We start from the raw sequence: 16,566 nt of genomic DNA, 5'->3' as shown, positions 1-16,566 counted from the left end.
CAACAAAGCACCCTGCTCTGGGCCCAGGCTTCTGAGTCATGAATAACCTCATGCACCCTATTTTCAGATGAGAACACTGAGGCTCAGTTGCTTAAGGCACACAGCTATGAAGAGTCAGGAGTTACATCTCATGGTGTGACACATCCCGGGGTCTGTACTCTGAAAGGGACTCCTGGGGGATCAGCACCAGCTCAGAAGAGGAGGAAGCATTTCTGCAAGATCCTGAACAATGAGTGGACTTCAGAAGATGGGGGGTTGGGCACACATCAAGAGAGCAAGACAAGTTTTTCCTCTCGCTGCCTGATTTTCATTAGACTGAATTTTCCATGGCCTTTTGCCTGGACATGACAGATTCTAAGGAGATCGTCCTATTGGTCAGTCCCTGATCTCAGGGTTTAACCACTCATTTATTCATTCTATAAATCTGTCAAGCCTGAAGCACACATGTGCCAGGCTTTTGGATATATGGAATGTAAAATTAGGCCTGGCTCTTGCCCTCATGGAGACTTGGGTCAAGGAGGGCATAGAAATGAATCAAGGAATCAGACAAAGAAATGTGGAACAACACGTGTGATTAGGCCTTCAGGAAAGAGGTGAGCAGAGTGGAAATACGTGTGTCATCAGAGGATTGGCCTGGCCGGTGAGCTGAGGTGTGAAGACCACACGGGGGCTCATGAGACCAGCTGGGGAAGCCCTGTGGCTGGAGGGCTCAGAATGGGTCCAAAGGACAGAAAGAACTAGTGAGTCCATGTAGGAGGAGGCACTGACACGAGGCAGGGGCTACTCTTCAAAGGTGTTGTGTGGGGGCAGCTGGGTAGCTCAGCCGGTCTGACTTTGGCTCAGGTCATGATCTCAGGGTCCTGGAATTAAGTCGGTATCGGGGCTCCCTGCTCAGAGGGGAGTCTGCTTGTCCCTCTGCCCCTCTCCCTGTTCTTTCTCTTTCAAGTAAATAACTAAAACCAGTTTTTAAAGGAAAGGTGTTGTGAGTTGGTGATTAGGGTCTTCATCCTGAGGGTACTGGGGAACCATGGCAGGTTTAAGCAGGAGGGTGTCATGATTGGATTTGCATTTGGAGAAGATTCTTCTGACAGCCTCATGGAGCATAGACTGTAACTCACAGAGGGAGTGTGGTGAGACCTTTGAGAAGGCTATTGGGATTGTGTGAACAAGAGAGGGTACCAACCCAGATCTGGGGATGGCTGACTAGCAGGTGGATTTAACAGAAATTCAGAAGGCTGAAAGGATGATGAAAATTCAGAAGACCAGGGAATCTGGGGTGGCTCAGTGGTTGAGCATCTGCCTTTGGCTCAGGTCATGGTCTCATGGGCCTGGGATTGAGTCCTGCATCGGGCTCCCCGCAGGGAGCCTGCTTCTCCCTCTGCCTGTGTCTCTGCCTCTCTCTCTCTCTCTCTCTCTCTGTGTCTCTCATGAATAAATAAATAAAAGCTTAAAATAAGAAGAAGAAAATTCAGAAGACCAACATGGGAAAATCACACACCCTTCCCTTCCAGGCATCTCTTCAGGCAGTCTGGCCAAAGCTTCCTTTTTTTTTTTTTTTTTTTTTTTTTTAAGATTTTATTTATTTATTTATTCATGAGAGAGAGAGAGAGAGGCGGTGGGGGGGGGGGGGAGAGGCAGAGACACAGGCAGAGGGAGAAGCAGGCTCCATGCAGGGAGCCCGACATGGGACTCGATCCCGAGTCTCCAGGATCATGCACCAGGCCAAAGGCAGCGCTAAATGGCTGAGCCACCCGGGCTGCCCTGGCCAAAGCTTCCTGATGCCAAGTCTATCACCAGTGAACTACCTCCTGGTGTTGGGAGCAAACCTTTGGTTTTTAGAAAGATGTTGCCATGCCAACCGTGGCCTGGCTTCCAGCCTGCACAGCCCACAGAGCCTGTGTCAGCAGCCCCAGGACACGGGGACCCAGCAGCCTGCCAGCCAGCCAGCATCAAAGACCCCAGGGAGGAGGAGGCAAGGGAAGGACTATTTCTAAAGCTGGGGTCAGGGTGTCCTGCCCATCAGCATCTCCAGTACTGGAAGTTCCAAAGGGTAATCCCCTGGCCTCCCAGAGAGGCTGATGACCAATGGTCAGAGAGAGCACTGGGTTTAAACTCCAGCTTTACCGCTTCTTACCAGTGTGGCTTTATGCAAGTCACTGCCCGCTTTCTGAGCCTCAGCGTTCATCATAAAATGGGAACAACCCACAGGTTGTTGCAGGTCAGAGAGTGAGTAAATCAGCCAGCAATCCCTAAATGCCCACACACCAGGTACAGAGGGGCCTGGATCGAGCCTGGCCTGATCCTGTCCGCCTGCAGGGAGGTCGAGTACATGGAGCAGTTCCGGCAGGTCAATGTTTCCTTCCTGTTGCATGGGCTGCATGAGCATTTGAGGACTTCCCTGGAGGAGTCTGGGATCAGGGATGGCTTCTCCCAGGGAAGGGGCTGGCGGCTATGTGGATGCGCTGGTGGTGCAGCATGGAGATGTGAGCGGACCCCCTCCCTCCCTGTCCTCATGAAATCTCCAGTCCAGCTGGGAAGCAGGACCAAACAAATTGTGAATAATCACATCTGCAATGAAGTTGAGGGGCTAATGGTCGGACCTGAGGAGCAGACACACTGTATGAGGTTGGCACACACCGTGATAATCATGAATATAAAGCACCTGCTTGGTGCACCTGCCCGGCTCAGTCAGAAGAGCATGAGAATCTTGATCTTGGGGTCGTAAATTCCAGCCCCGTGTTGGGTGTAGAGATTACTAAAAAATAAATAAATAAACTTAAAAAAAATAATAAAGCACCTGATCAATGACTGGAAAGGAAAAGCATTTGACCAATACTTAGATCAATATTTTGGAACAAAACTTCTGATTTCTGCCTTGGAAATGGCAGTGTGGTCCATCTGGCTGGTCTTTCCTCATTCTTGGATGAATGCAGAGATAGGAGATCCCAATCCACTCAAGTCTGTGTCTTCTTTAATGGAAAAAGAAAAATAACTTCCTGCGATAAGAGGTTTAGTCATAAACTATTCATGAACGTCATCAGCCTATTTTATTTTTAAAAGCGTTTTTAAAAGTTCATTTGAGAGAGTGAATGAGAAAAAGTGAAGTGTCACACAAGTGGGGGAGGGGTAGAGGGAGAACAAGAAGCAGACTCCCAGTGGAGCAGGGATCCCCACTAAGGGCTCATCCCAGGACCCTGGGATCATGACCTGAGCCAAAGGCAGATGCTCAACTGACTGAGCCACCCAGATGCCCCATCATCTGCCTATTTTAAAGAAAGATGCAGAAAAGTAAGCTGCTTACAGAATTACAAACCCCTAGAGCAGTGGTTCTCAGCTTCGCTTTGCATCAGTGAAACACCCGTCCCTGGTGCACGCTGAGCTGGGGAAGAGGAAAGAAAGCAGAGGTAAGGGGAAGACAGAGGTGGGGAATGAAGGAAAGGTGCGGCAAAGGGAATTCAGAGGAAGAGGAGAAAAAGGGGGAGGAAGGACAGGGAAGGGAGGGAGAGGACAGGAGAGCAAGAGTGAGGCCCACGAAGGGAGCAGAGGGGCAGGAGGAAGATGATGGGAGTGAATGAGCAAATTGGTGAGTGAATGTGCCGGAGGCACTTCCGTCCTTGCGTACCCGACGAGCTCCTACTCATCCTACAAAACCCAGCTTAAACAGCTTCTGCAAAGCCTGGGTGCTGTTTGTTTCCCCTCCCAGCAAGCACTGGGGAGGAGAGCTGCAGAAACAACAGGCCTCGAAGGCCTGTCCAGCGGGAGCTTGCTCTCTGGAGTCTCAGGTTGGCAGCTGGCCCAGGAGAGGCTCTGAGGCCCCTCCCAGCTCCGGCAGCGGGCGAGGAGCCCCGAGGACGACGCTCCGCTGACACCTGGTGGCTGGAGGCGGGAGTGCGCCTAGGAGACGGTTCTGGGGAGATCTGAGCGGAGGCAGAGGGGTCCTGGCTTGGAGGTGTTGGGAGACAGGGAGAGGGACCCACCCAACACGGCCCTCGCTTGACAGAGAGACGGAGGGGGGAAGATGAAGAGGAGGGTTAGGAAAGGAAGCAGGAGACAGAGAAACAGAGAGAAACAGACAGAGGCAGTGGTACCAGCAGGGATAAAGGTAGGTCCCGAGGGAGACAGAAGGAAGTAGAAAGAGAGATAAAGAGCGAGACAGGGAAATGCAAAGAAAAATGAAGCAATCAAAGCAATGAGGGGATCCCTGGGTGGCTCAGCGGTTTAGTGCCTGCCTTCGGCCCAGGGCCTGATCCTGGGGACCCAGGATTGAGTCCCGCATCGGGCTCCCTGCATGGAGCCTGCTTCTCCCTCTGCCCGTGTCTCTGCCTCTGTGTGTGTGTGTGTCTCATGAATAAATAAATAAAATCTTTAAAAAAAAAAAAAAAGGCAATGTAGGGAGAGAGTGACCCCAACTGGCCATCCTTGTTCTTTCACTGAGGAGGATGAGGGCCTCTGAAAGTGTCCCACCCAGCACTGTGTGGATTCCGGCATCTGCTCCCCCTTGTCAAAGCCCATTCCTGGGGGGGTCTCCTTTCCCTTGGCAGAGTCTGTTTTGTAAAAAAGGCCTCCCATATGGGGAATCTCCTCCCATACCTTGACCTTCCTCTCATTGACTGCTGGGGCCTTTGTCTTCTCCTCTCCAACCTGGGTCCACCCATGTGACCCTCCTTCCAACAGAGTGTGGAAGAAGCGATGCTGTGTGCCTTCTGAGGCTGAGTCTTACGAATGCCACGAAGCCTCCACCTTTCTCTTGGGACACTTGCTCTTAGAGCCCAGCTACCATGCTGTGTGGTAGCCAAGCAGCTGCATGGAGGGCCCACGTGTTGGGCGGGGGTCTGATCTGAGAGCCATAGTTGAGGCCCCAGCCAACAGCCGGCACCAACACTCAGCTATGGGACTCCTCCCCAGCCTTTGAGCTACCCTAGATGACTCCATTTGGAGCAGAGATGTGCTATCCTCACTGGGTCCTGCCCAAATGACACATGTGAGCAAAGCAAATGATTGTTGTTGTACCCACTAAGTTTTGGGTAGGTTGGTGTTAGGAATAGATAGATAGAAGCCCCCTTGGTGCTGCCTACCATGCACAGCATCATCTTGATCACCACCAGCCAATCTCTCAGGACTTTGTGCTTAGCCAGCCCTCAGAGTTTCCATGCCCTGAGGTGGTCACTATGCTTAGAACACTGGAACATCGCATGCTCTCTCTTGCATCCCCAACTCTGCGTACTCTGTTCCCTTTGTCAAGATGGTTCTCCCCAAGATTCATCTGCAAAATGTCAACTCTTCTTTCAACGCCTCCCACATCTTTGGAGGTCTGATGCCCCAGGCAGTACCCTTGCCCCCTCTTGGTGTCCTTGGCCCCTTCCTCTCGCCATCATTGTATTAGTGTCCTAGGGATGCCATCACGGAGTGCCCTGAACATAGTGGCTTAAACAACAGAAATTTATTATCTCACAATTCTGTAGGCTGGCCCTCCAAGGTCAGGGTGTCACAGGGTTGGCTCCTTCTGGGGGCATGTGAGGGAGAATCTGTTCCATGCTTCTCTCCTGGATTCTGGTGGTTTCCTGGTGGTTCGGATGTAGCTTGGTCTCTGTTGCATCACCCCATTCTCTGCCTGTATCGTCACATGATGTCCTCTGTATGTGTGTGTGTGTCTGCAAATTTCCCCTCTTCACAAGGACACCAGTGATACTGGATTAAGGACTCACCCAATCCACTCTGACCTCATCTAAATTTAAATAATCACCTCTGCAACAACTATAGTTCCAACAAATGTCACATTCTGAGACACTAGGGGGTTAGGACTTCAACACATGAATTTGGGGAAGGAGGACCAATTCAATCCATAATAATCACCAAGGTCTTTTTTTTTTTTTTTTTTTATTTATGATAGTCACACAGAGAGAGAGAGGCAGAGGCAGAGACACAGGCAGAGGGAGAAGCAGGCTCCATGCACCGGGAGCCCGACATGGGATTCGATCCTGGGTCTCCAGGATCATGCCCTGGGCCAAAGGCAGGCGCCAAACCGCTGCGCCACCCAGGGATCCCAATCACCAAGGTCTTATTGTCAAGCTATCACCATCTCTCCAGAGTAGAGTGGGAGCTTCCGGGGGTGGGCGGGGCTCTGTCCTATTTATTTTGTATCCCCTCCTCTGCCCAGGTCCAGGAAGAACATACGCACTTGGCAGTTATTGGCTAAAGAAGAAGGAACAAGTGGAAACAAGTAACATTTATTGAGAACTGATTAGTTCCTATCTGCATGGTAATCATGTTAACCACTTTAGCTCATTCAACAGGGTTTTCCATTTGTCCAGATTCGAGGGGATGACTTTATATGGAGGTACACAAGGGTGAGACTATCTAAAATTTTTCTTTTTTAAAAAAAGATTTTATCTATTTATTCATGAGAGACACACAGAGAGGTAGAGACACAGGCGGAGGGGGAAGCAGGCTCCCTGCGGGGAGCCCAATGCGGGACTCGATCCCAGGACCCCAGGATCATGGCTTGGGCCAAAGGCAGACCCTTAACCACTGAGCCACCCGGGCGCCCCTACCTAAAATCTTTCTGAATAAGAAGAGCGGTTCGAAACTTATTACCAAGCAATAGTTATTGACATAATGTGGTCAGAGTCCGGAAAGATACAGCCTGATAGGGGAATGGAAAAGGGACCCCGGGGGTAGACTCCACGCACATAAGCCCATCTAATATGCGACAGAGGTGGCATTGCCCCACAGTGGGTGAAACGGACTTCTCAAGAAATGATTCCAGGACAACGGTGGCCGGCAGTGGAAAAGGGGAGATCCAAAAGGAACTTAGACACGCTGGACACCAAAACCAGCTCCAGAGGGATTGAGAATTCACATGTGAAGAGCACAACTTGCAAATGTCCAGGGGGGTAAAAATATTGGAGAATATATTTGAGACCTGGGGTTAGAAAGAATTTCTTCAAGAAGACAGGGTAGGTACACACTATAAGGGAACAGACCGATGTTAGACGACATCAAAATGTAAAACCACGACATCAAAAGATACCGCATGCGAAGCGAAAGGAAGCTGCCCTGGGAAGTAGATACTCGGGCTACAGATGAGCAGCAAACGATTCCCATTTATCCAGAGAATGCCCGGGTCATCTCATTTCATCTCCACTGAGTCCAGATCAGGGAGGCCCTGTCCCCCCCCCCTTTTCCCCAAGTATAAGCATGGGGGCTCTGAGAGGTAAAATCACTTGTCTGAGGCCCGATCACAGGCCAGGCTCCGGAACAGCCATTAGAATCCAGGCCAACCGTGACGCTGAGTGATCAAACCAAGCAACTAATGAGCGGAGGGACCATGGAACACACACGGAACAGAAACGGGGGGCCAGGCCCTCTGTCTGGGACGGGGTGGGATTGCAGGGCTATTGGCTCTCCTGGCCGATCTAAGAAAACTGCCAGGCTCAAGGTGATAACATGCTACTATGGGAATGGCAGGGGACACATTTTTAAGGGCTGGAGCATCCCTCACACGCCCCCGGGGGGATGGTTCTCAGCAACCATGTAAAAGGGAGCCAGGCTCTCATGGGGCACAGGTGGCTGCAAACCAGGCAAAGAAACAGAGGTTCAGAGAGGTTGGACAGTACGCCCAAGGTCACACGGCTAAGAAGCAACAGAGTTCTAAGTCTTCCTGAGGGTTCTGCTGTCCTACCCCAGCCCAGTCACTTCCTGGTTCTCCGTCTGTCTGTCTATCTGTCTGTCTCTGTCTCGCACACACGCACCCAGAACCCAGGTCTCAGCTCCCACTGGAGATACAAGACAACACAACACACAAATTGCAAGTCACACTTTATTCACTCGCCAGGAGGTCTGGGGGGATCCTGGGCAGCAGACCAAGCCCCTGGGAAGGAGGGAAAGGGGGGCACTAGTTGGAGGGGTGGAAGGCACCCCGTTGGTGCCACTGCATGTCGCGGATGCGGCGCACGGACTGCACCTGGGGGTGGGGAGCCCCAAAGTCACCGCTGTCCTTGTAGTCTCCCTTCTCCAGCAGGTACTGCAGCCCACGATAGCCAGGGTACTGGTAACCGACCCACCTGCAGGCCAGACGGAGGACAGAGGAGAGGCAGGCGGGGGGAGGGGGGAAAGGGGGGAGAGAGAGAGAGAGTCCTTAAGCCATTAGGAAGGGGGGAGTTCCCAATCCTTTCTCACTTCCTGATTGTTGGGCAGGAACACCATCCTTCCGGCATCCAGCCTCTGCTTTCTTCCTTCTTTTGATGGGGAGCTCACTACCTCTTGAAGCAACTTTTGACTGAAGGCCTGATACTGGGATCAGAGGAAGGAATGATCTCAAGCCCATTGAAGCCTCGAATAAGACAGGTCTCTTAACTGCCTCTGTCTACCCTCCTCCTAACTCCATGCCTGGCTGCAAGGCCCAAGGAGAATAGGCTGGGTCCCGGGAGCCCTCTGTAATCCCTTTGTCATTTGAAGTCACCACCGTCTTGGGGGGGGGGGGTCCTTCACTCTTTTGAGCGCCTAATGAAATTTACAGTTTCTTCCCCCCAGAATGTTACAAAGCCCTGCCCTACTGGGACCTGCTTGGCCAGACTTGGGGTCTTGCAGCTCTACCTCTTGGTCTTGGGTCCCTATATCTCGGCGCACTAGCCAGCCAGTCGAGAGTTTGTAGAGTCCCTCAAATGCACTAGGCTCCTCCAACCACAGGGCCTTTGCACGTGCTGTTATCTGTCTGACCTTCCTTCCTCTCTTTACACCTGCACTTCTACTCTTTCTCGGGATCTGAGTTCAAGAGTCCCCTTTTCAGGGACGAAGTCCAGATTTGGAAAAAAAAAAAAAAAAGGAAGTCCAGATTTGTGTGGATTCTTAAATTATTAACTCTTGACCCCAGCTAGACTTAGCTTTACCAAGCAGAAGCCAGGTCTCTAATCTCTTTTGACATGCTGAGCACCTAACACAATGCCTGGCATGTGGTGGCACTCAACAGATTGAAGAATGAATGAATGAATGAATGAATGACGAAGACCACAAACTCAGAACTTTGCACAGTATTTTAGGAGTTTGGTGAATTCCAGAATGCCAGTACGTGTTGGTAAATCAGCTCTCTTGAGGAAAAAGGGGTCTTGATTTGTAACATATTCCAATTTCTATGGTGCAAATAGTCCCACTATAGCAGATTTCAAGCTACTGAGGATTCAAAACCAGCTCACAGAAATTCTGAAAATTGAAGAATCAGCTCTTCCAAGCTGGCACAAGCAAGCTCCAAGCACCACTGCCTGTAGCCTGTCTGAGGATGCCCATAGAATTGAAGTTTTGCACAAGAAGGAATTCCCCGTGGGTGACGGCCAGAGTCATGTACCAGGGAAGTTTATTCAATGGGAAACGACACGTCCTCTTTCTAAACTCAGGAACTCATGCGGTAAAGCAGCAGCATGGGCTGGACTGCCTGCCACTCCCAGCTCCATTAAGACCACTCAAGTCACCTCCTACCCTTCTGCCTCCCACCCCTGCCCGGCCTCATCTGCACCCCACTAACGTTTACTGTCCTGCTCTTGGGGATTGAGGTTAAGGCCGAGCTTTGCCTCACTCCAGAGGTAGGGTGCTGCCCAAAAGGCAGCTCTGGACGGGACTGCAGGGGCTGAAAGCCAATTACAAGCTCACGATCTCCATGCCCACTTCCCATAAGGGAAGACTGAGGTCGCGGGTATACATGCTCTGCAGGGTCCAGGGCAGGGCGACCCGGGGCTGGGTCTGCACTCACGTGCCACTCTGCACCCGCACCGACGACACCTTCTCCTGGTAGCCGTGGGCGTGGAAACTGGGCACGTCGTCATCTATGATTTCCATCTTCTTCCCCGTGAAGTTGGGGTTTTCATAGAGGATGATCTTGTGCTCTTGGCTGTCCTGTTGGCAGGGAGCATGGAAAGTGGGTGTGGGAGAGGGGCCTGGGGTGAGCCTCCCCCACCCTGTCCAGATGCCCCACCGTTGAGATCAGCTCAATCCACCTACACACCTGCTACGCAGTACCCCCGCCACCCGAGTGTCTATAAACAACAGCAGTTAACCCTGGCTGTTTGTTGGGGTCCCACTGGGCTGTCTTCATATGACACTCCAGGCTCTACACTTACAGGCACATTCAATTCTGATATGTCATTTTCTCTCAGCTCCCTTTAAAAAAAAATTGGTCACAGTCTACACACACAGAGATGCAGGCTGGTGGGGCCCCAAACAGGCACCAGAGATATTTTGGCTTTTCTTCCTTGCCACATCTCTTCCCATATCCTGTTCCTATATTTTCTTAGTCATCCCCTTTAATCCTTTAAAGACCAGAGCCAATGGGGCCCCTGCATGGCTCAGTGGTTGAGCGTCTGCCTTTGGCTTGGGTCATGATCCCAGGGTCCTGGGATCGAATCCTATATTAGGTTCCCTACAGGGATCCTGCCTCTCCCTCTGCCTATGTCTCTACCTCTCTCTGTCTGTCATAAATAAATAAATAATAAATAAATAAATAAATAAATAAATAAAATCTTTTTTTTTTTTTTTTTTTTTTTAAACAGAGCCAACATAGGAACCCAGCTCTATGGGAGGCTAAGTCCAGTGTTCTCCAATCTTCCATCAAGCTATGGGGAGAGTTAACCTGCCTTGGGGAGGTTTGGGAGGCTGGCCCGGTGCCCTCCCTAAGAGTTCACATTCTAGTAAGAATCGGGGTCAGAGAAGAACCACAGGTCCTGCCAGCATGAGTTATGAACAAGAACTAACCCACCTTTGCCTCCACACCCAGTCCCAAAATTCCTTTTCATATTTAGGATGGCTGCCATCCGTTGAGCTACTGCTCTGTGATAGCTTCCAACCCTGGGGAGCACGGTCCGCACACAGAATGGAATGTGAATGGCACCCACCCCAGAGCATTTTGAGATCTCGTGAATGGAGCCCCCCTTGGGGTTGTGCGATGTGGCAACCCTTAGGCTGAGCATGTGGGAATCTCAGGGCAGTTAGATACAAATATCTCCATTTAACAGATGGGGAAACTGAGGCTTGGGGAGGTGAATGACTTATGCTAGGTCACAGAGCCGGGAAGTGTGCCCTGCCCATCAGAAGGGTCACAGGGCTGGAGGTGAAGGCTCCTTCCTGCTCCCTAGAGCCCCAGCTCCAAGGTGGCAAAGAGAGGAAGAAGCAAGAAGCGACAGGAGGCTCACCACTTTGATGGGTCTCAGGGAGCTGAGGGAGTCAGTCCTCCGACTGCTGGTCCACGAGTCCCAGCGGGGGTACTCGCCCTTCTCGAACACAAACTGCTCTCCCTTGCAGTTGGCTTGTTCGTAGCCCACCCAGCTGCAGTGGAGACAGAGCGAGGGCGGGTCAGGCCACCCCCGGCTTCCCCTGGCGGGACCCTGGCTAGTTGCTCAAGCCGCCGGGGCTCGCACTCGCCTGGCTCAGCCATCAAAATCCAGACACCGCCAAGGCGAGAGTAGCGTCACCTCAGTTATCCAGAACTCAACTTTGAACAATCAACAATCATTAGCAAAAATATCAAAAGTTCAATTTCTAGAAAGAAAGCAGAGGAGGGTCAAGTCTGTTTGAGAAAGTCTCCCATCCAAATGGTAAAATGAAAAGGCAACTGAGAATCAGATACGGTGCTTAAATGGTCAAAACTTCACTTGTCCAGGAAGAGGTGCTCCCGGGAGCACCAGGAGCCCAGAGCGTGTCGGACAAGGGAGGCCGGCAGGGCCGTGTTCCCCACGCCAGCAGACTCTGACTTGAGCGGCATCATTGCACTCTGCAGGATTCCCTGAGAACCTTGAGTTGTGGGATGGGTCACCCAGGACCCCCAACCCCACCAGGACCCCTGACCTCTTGGGAGGGGTCACCGGAGGCCACCCCTGATTCCTGAGGCTCTTTCAAGGAGGAGCGGTCAGGGAACCACAAGGACAGGCGCCTGCAGGCTGTGCTTGGCTTTGTGACCTGAGCGGGGCAGTCACGTCCTACCAGCCACCTCCCCTTCTCTCTGAGGTCAGGTACCAAGGCTGCTGGCCCCCAAATATGCCAATGAGATCCAGTATGGGCAGGATTGGGGGAGCGGCCAGTGAATGCAGAGCTGGGACATCTGGCTTCAAACCTCATAGGAGAGTGAGGACACTCCTGGAGCCAGAGACTGGCAGCTCTAGAAAAGTCCATGCAAGCCACTGTCCATCTCCCTGCCTCCAGGGAGTGGCTGGCCTTGGTGTCAGGCTTTTTCCACAGAGGAAGAAGGCCAAGGCTCAGAGAGAGAAGTTCCTGGTCCAATGTGACACAGCCTCGAAGTGGTGGCATCTGCATCTGAGCCCAGCTCAATCTGACCCCAGAGCACAAAGTCTTTCCACAGGCTGCCAGCCACCAAATCGCATGGTCCGGCGGCACAATGAGGGCGGGTCCCCGCCAGCTTTACAGCCCACTTGCCTCACCCTGGGGCCCCCAACCAGGCGAGCCCCCCACCCCCCACCCCAGGTAGGTACGTACGGTCCAGCCTGCACCAGGACAGAGCCTGCCTTCTCCACGCCAGTCTCCTTCAGGTTGGGGCAGGGCCCGCTGAGCTCATGCGAGTGGCCCTGGAAGTTCTCCTGCTCAAAGATGATGATCTGCAACAGGAGGACAGGGTCGCCCGTCATGATGGGGAGGAGCGAAGCGAGGCACTGGCGCGGGGGAGGGGGCCCGGACTCCAACCTCGGGAGCCACAGACCCATAAACCGAGTCGGTCCTGGCTCTGCCACCAACCAGCTGTGACACCCTGAGCCAGTACTTCCCCTCGCTGAGCCTCCGTCGCTCTGTTGGGAAAATGGGAAATGAGGGAACCCACCTCGTGGGATGGCTGGAAGGATTCGGAGAAGCAGACCCTTAGCACACAGCGCCGCCTCTGTGCATGCCAGGCGTGCTCCCGTGGATTCAGGGGCGTCCCACACCCCCTGGGACACACAGGGGCGGAGCTGAAGTTGGGGTCCAGGTTCACCGGGTGCGTCTCCACCAGGGCAGCACTTTGCAGACTCGCAGGCCCGCAAAGCACCTGGGCCCTCGATGAAACGCGGTTTCTGAGACAGCACGTCTCAGGTCGCGGCCCCAGATGCTGCAGCTCTCCCCAGCTCATGGGCGACGTCGGGCTTCTCTTGCTCCTAGAGAGCCTGTGGGCACCCCCTGACCCCATCTCAGCCCGAGGCTAGCATCCCCGGCATGGGCTCTGCAGGCCCCTTCTGACCTCCACCAGGGTACTTCCGAGGGGGCTTCACCCTCTTTGTCTCACCTGGCGCTCTCAGCAGTCCAGGGCGGGGAGCCAGCAGGATCCCCATTGGGGAGGCTGAAGGGGCCCCCCCAAGGCCTCACAGCCGAGGGCTAACCCAGAGGTCAGCTACCACTTTTCCTGATTCCCGAGCACATTTCAGGCCAGGGGTTCCACGGCCGCGCCTCCCTGGGGAGCTGCCCCGGGTGAAGAGGTGGGCTCGGGGCACCGCACAATCCACACGGTCAGCACTGGCTGCGTCAACATGGCCCTGTCTCCCAGGCCGGGGATTAGCTAGATAAAGGCAGGGCGGGGAGGCCCAGCGGGGCTCAGGGACAAATTCCATGGGCTCAGTCCAGCCTTTGTGGTCACTGACTCGACCACAGGAGGGTCAGGACATGTGAGCTCTGATGCCACCCCTGTTGCATCCAGCTGCACAACTCTCGGAAGCAACCTGGTCGCTTGGAGCCTCAGCTTGCCCATCTGAAAAATGGGGGGGGAGGGTGTCGTGCCTATCATGCAGGGTACTGAGAAGGCTCAGGAATAGGGATGTTAGGGACTCGTTTGTTATCACCCTGGCCTGGGAGAGGAGCTCTAGCAGCCGGGGAAGGACAGGGAAAGTCAGCCCCTCCACCTATTCGAGAAGCTTCAGAGGGCCCAGAAGCTCGGTATTGTTATTACTGCTATTGTTATTTATCAGCGCATGGGTGCTAACATTTTACACAATATCTAATCCTTTTAACGTGGGCTATTGGACGCCGCAGCCTTTAGCTCCCTATGTCTGTGGAACGTGCTCGACCAGGCCAAGTGAAGATGCGCTCATGGAAGAGACACCTTGGATTTTGAAGATTTAGAACATGAAGGAAACAATGAAAAAGAGCTTACTCATAATTTGTCTATCGATTATAGGTGGGGATATACTGGGTTTGATAAACTAGAGCACAGAAGTTAATTTCTCCTGTTTCTTTGTACTTTTTTTTTTTTTTAAATCGTGGCTGCTAGGACATGTTAAATTGCCGACGTGCCTGGCTTTCTGTGTCTCTGGGACGGCAGGGCTCTGAACACGTTGCCGAGGCCTTCCTGCTGGTCCTCGGGCTCTCACAGCTCGCTCCCACCTCTGGGCTTTGCACGCTGGGCCCTCTGCCTGGAATATTCTCCTCTGCCCCCATCTGACTCACGTGGCTGGTGACCCGGCTCTCTGCTCCCATGCCACCTCCCTCAGAGTGGCCTCCCTGACTACCTCAGCTACCATCTTCTTTCCTCATTTATCCCAACTCTTTGCACCCCTTACCCTGCTTCATGTTTCCTGAAACACTTCCCACTGCTTGAAGTCCTAGATTTGTTTGTGCTCTGTCTCTCCCCTAGAAAGTCAAAATGGGATCAGTGGGTTGGGGGCTGCAGTGGCTCAAGCCTCCCAGGCTGGGGAGGCCCCACATTGGACCAAAGGGCAGGGTCAGGGTGGACCCTGTGCCCAGGGCCTCTGAAACAGAGGGCCCCCTGAGGGAGCCAGGCACAGGCAGCCAGGTGGATGGTTGCTGGTAGAGGTTTGGGTACAGATTGGGTATGATGAACCCCCGGCCGTTGGGCTAGGCTCCCCCCAGGATCCTAGGAGGGCGGGGAGGATGAGGAAGCAATGCGGGCAGTAATAGCTGGTGTTAGGTGGACACACCACATGCTGGGCTGAGCTGGTTTCCATCGCCTCTTCACACCCACCCTGCACCGTGAATCCAGTTCTCCCCATTGAGGCTCAGAGAAGTCAAGTGACTGGCTCGGGACACACAGCAGGTCGGGAATCCCACCTCGCCTCCCGTTCACAAGACCCCTCTCACACCTAGACTCAGGGTCTGCCCCAGTCCTGGGAACCCCGCCATGATCATTGGGGTGCAGGGTAAGGCAGAGACACAAGTCACCAAAGCTGGAAACTGGTGTCAGGAACCTTGGCGTGCCGGTCGTGGGCCAGGAAGGGGCCTTCAGAATCAGTGCCCCCGGGTGCAACTGGGGGAGGCTGAATCCCAGAGAGGGCCGGGGCAGAGAAGGGAAACTGAGTCTGAGAGGGAAGCTCTGCTTGCACCTTTGGGCCCCCCTGCCCACGGTACCCACCTTGGGGTTGAGGGGCTGTGGCTTGCCCGCTTGAGTCTGGTGGTCCGAGGCCATGGTGGGTGGTCCTGTGCAGGAATGACCTGGAAGACATGTGGGAAGCAGCCGTGAGGACCTGTCTGGGTCCCCGGCTCTCTCACCCGGGGGCCTCAGGGCCGCCCCACTCCGGCCCTGGTCTGGGTGTCCCCCATCTCGGCTCGTCCGCAGGTGGTGGTGTGAACTCCCATCCTTTGCTTCATTTCTTTGTGTCCAGGCCAGCTCCGGAGAGGGAAACGGGGTCGGCTAAGGAGTGGTGAAGCACTAGAGCTCCCGCGGGGTGCAGGTGGGTCCCCAGCACTCAGCCCTGACAAGCGGAGCAGAATGTGGACCCACGGGTATCATGGGCATTTCCTGATGGAGAGAAAACGTGGGCCACAGCACCCACGCACTGGCCATGCTTGGCCATGTGGTGGCTCCCCCTTGGGGTCTCTCGAAGTCCCCCGAGCCCCCGCCTCTCTCCCCACCTTCCTCCCCCCACCCCAGCCCTGTACCCAGAAGTTCCTCTCTGCCGTCGGCCTCCCCTCCCCATTAGTGAGCACACCCGTGACGGAGCTCAGGCTACAAGAGAACAAGGAAGTGAGCGTGATGGCAGAAGCCCAGGCACCGTCGTAGGCAGCAGCAGAGAACTTTCCTCAGCTGCTGAGAACCTCAGAAAAGTCTGGAAAGTTGGCACTGTCTTCTGTCCCACAGGAGGGGCGGTGAGCCAGCCTGCAGGTTCCCAGGAAGGATGGGAGGCCTGAGCTCCTTCTCCAGAGAAAACGTCCGGCTTCCGGAAGCCCCTTCCACACTAGAGGCCGGGCTGGGCCATCCATCAGAAAGAAGAAATTCGGGGCGCCTGGGGGGCTCAGCGGTTGAGCGTTTGCCTTCGGCCCAGGGCATGATCCCAGGGTCCTGGGATCGAGTCCCGCACCGGGCGCCCTGCAGGGAGCCTGCTTCTCCCTCTGCCTATGTCTCTGCCTCTCTCTGTGTCTCTCATGAATAAATACATAAAATCTTAAAGAAAAGAAAGAAGGAAGAGATTCAGATAAGCAGCTGGGTGACCAAACCTGCTCTGCTCTCCTACAGAACCTGCCCGTGGAGCCTGTCGCAGGGTCGGAGGCCCGGCGGGCAGCCCTGGTTGTCTTCCTTCTCATGCTAAAGCCTAAGCTCGGTTGGTTCACCGTGGGAGCCTTGTCCACTGGCATTGGGGCCCGGGTGGGTCAGCC

The 16,566-nt window shown here is 53.9% G+C and overlaps 1 protein-coding gene across 1 annotated transcript; it reads right to left on the bottom strand.

The window, feature by feature from the left end:
- Window positions 1–7,894: 7,894 nt before the first annotated feature.
- Window positions 7,895–15,379, bottom strand: CRYBB2 (crystallin beta B2). Its single transcript, XM_025473375.3, has 5 exons — window positions 15,326–15,379; window positions 12,475–12,593; window positions 11,178–11,310; window positions 9,743–9,885; window positions 7,895–8,063 (listed from the first exon to the last, which is right to left on the bottom strand). Exons 1-5 carry the CDS (start codon window positions 15,377–15,379, stop codon window positions 7,895–7,897), a joined length of 618 nt encoding a protein of 205 aa, XP_025329160.1.
- Between the last annotated feature and the right edge of the window lie 1,187 nt (window positions 15,380–16,566).

The sequence above is a fragment of the Canis lupus genome, chromosome 26, assembly GCF_003254725.2.
Source record: "Canis lupus dingo isolate Sandy chromosome 26, ASM325472v2, whole genome shotgun sequence".
Classification (NCBI taxonomy): Eukaryota; Metazoa; Chordata; class Mammalia; order Carnivora; family Canidae; genus Canis; species Canis lupus.
The sequence above is the reverse complement of the archived record's forward strand: the minus strand, read 5'-3'. Positions and strand labels throughout refer to the sequence as shown.

What these genes read in the sequence shown, in the direction of transcription:
- CRYBB2 (XM_025473375.3), bottom strand. Translation starts at nt 15,379, where the DNA reads ATGGCCTCGGACCACCAGACTCAAGCGGGCAAGCCACAGCCCCTCAAC. An exon ending in CCCTGAGACCCATCAAAGTG is followed by an intron (nt 9,886 to 11,177) that starts GTGAGCCTCCTG and finishes CCCTGCCAACAG; the next exon opens with GACAGCCAAGAGCACAAGAT. An exon ending in GTGCGGGTGCAGAGTGGCAC is followed by an intron (nt 8,064 to 9,742) that starts GTGAGTGCAGAC and finishes TCTGGCCTGCAG; the next exon opens with GTGGGTCGGTTACCAGTACC.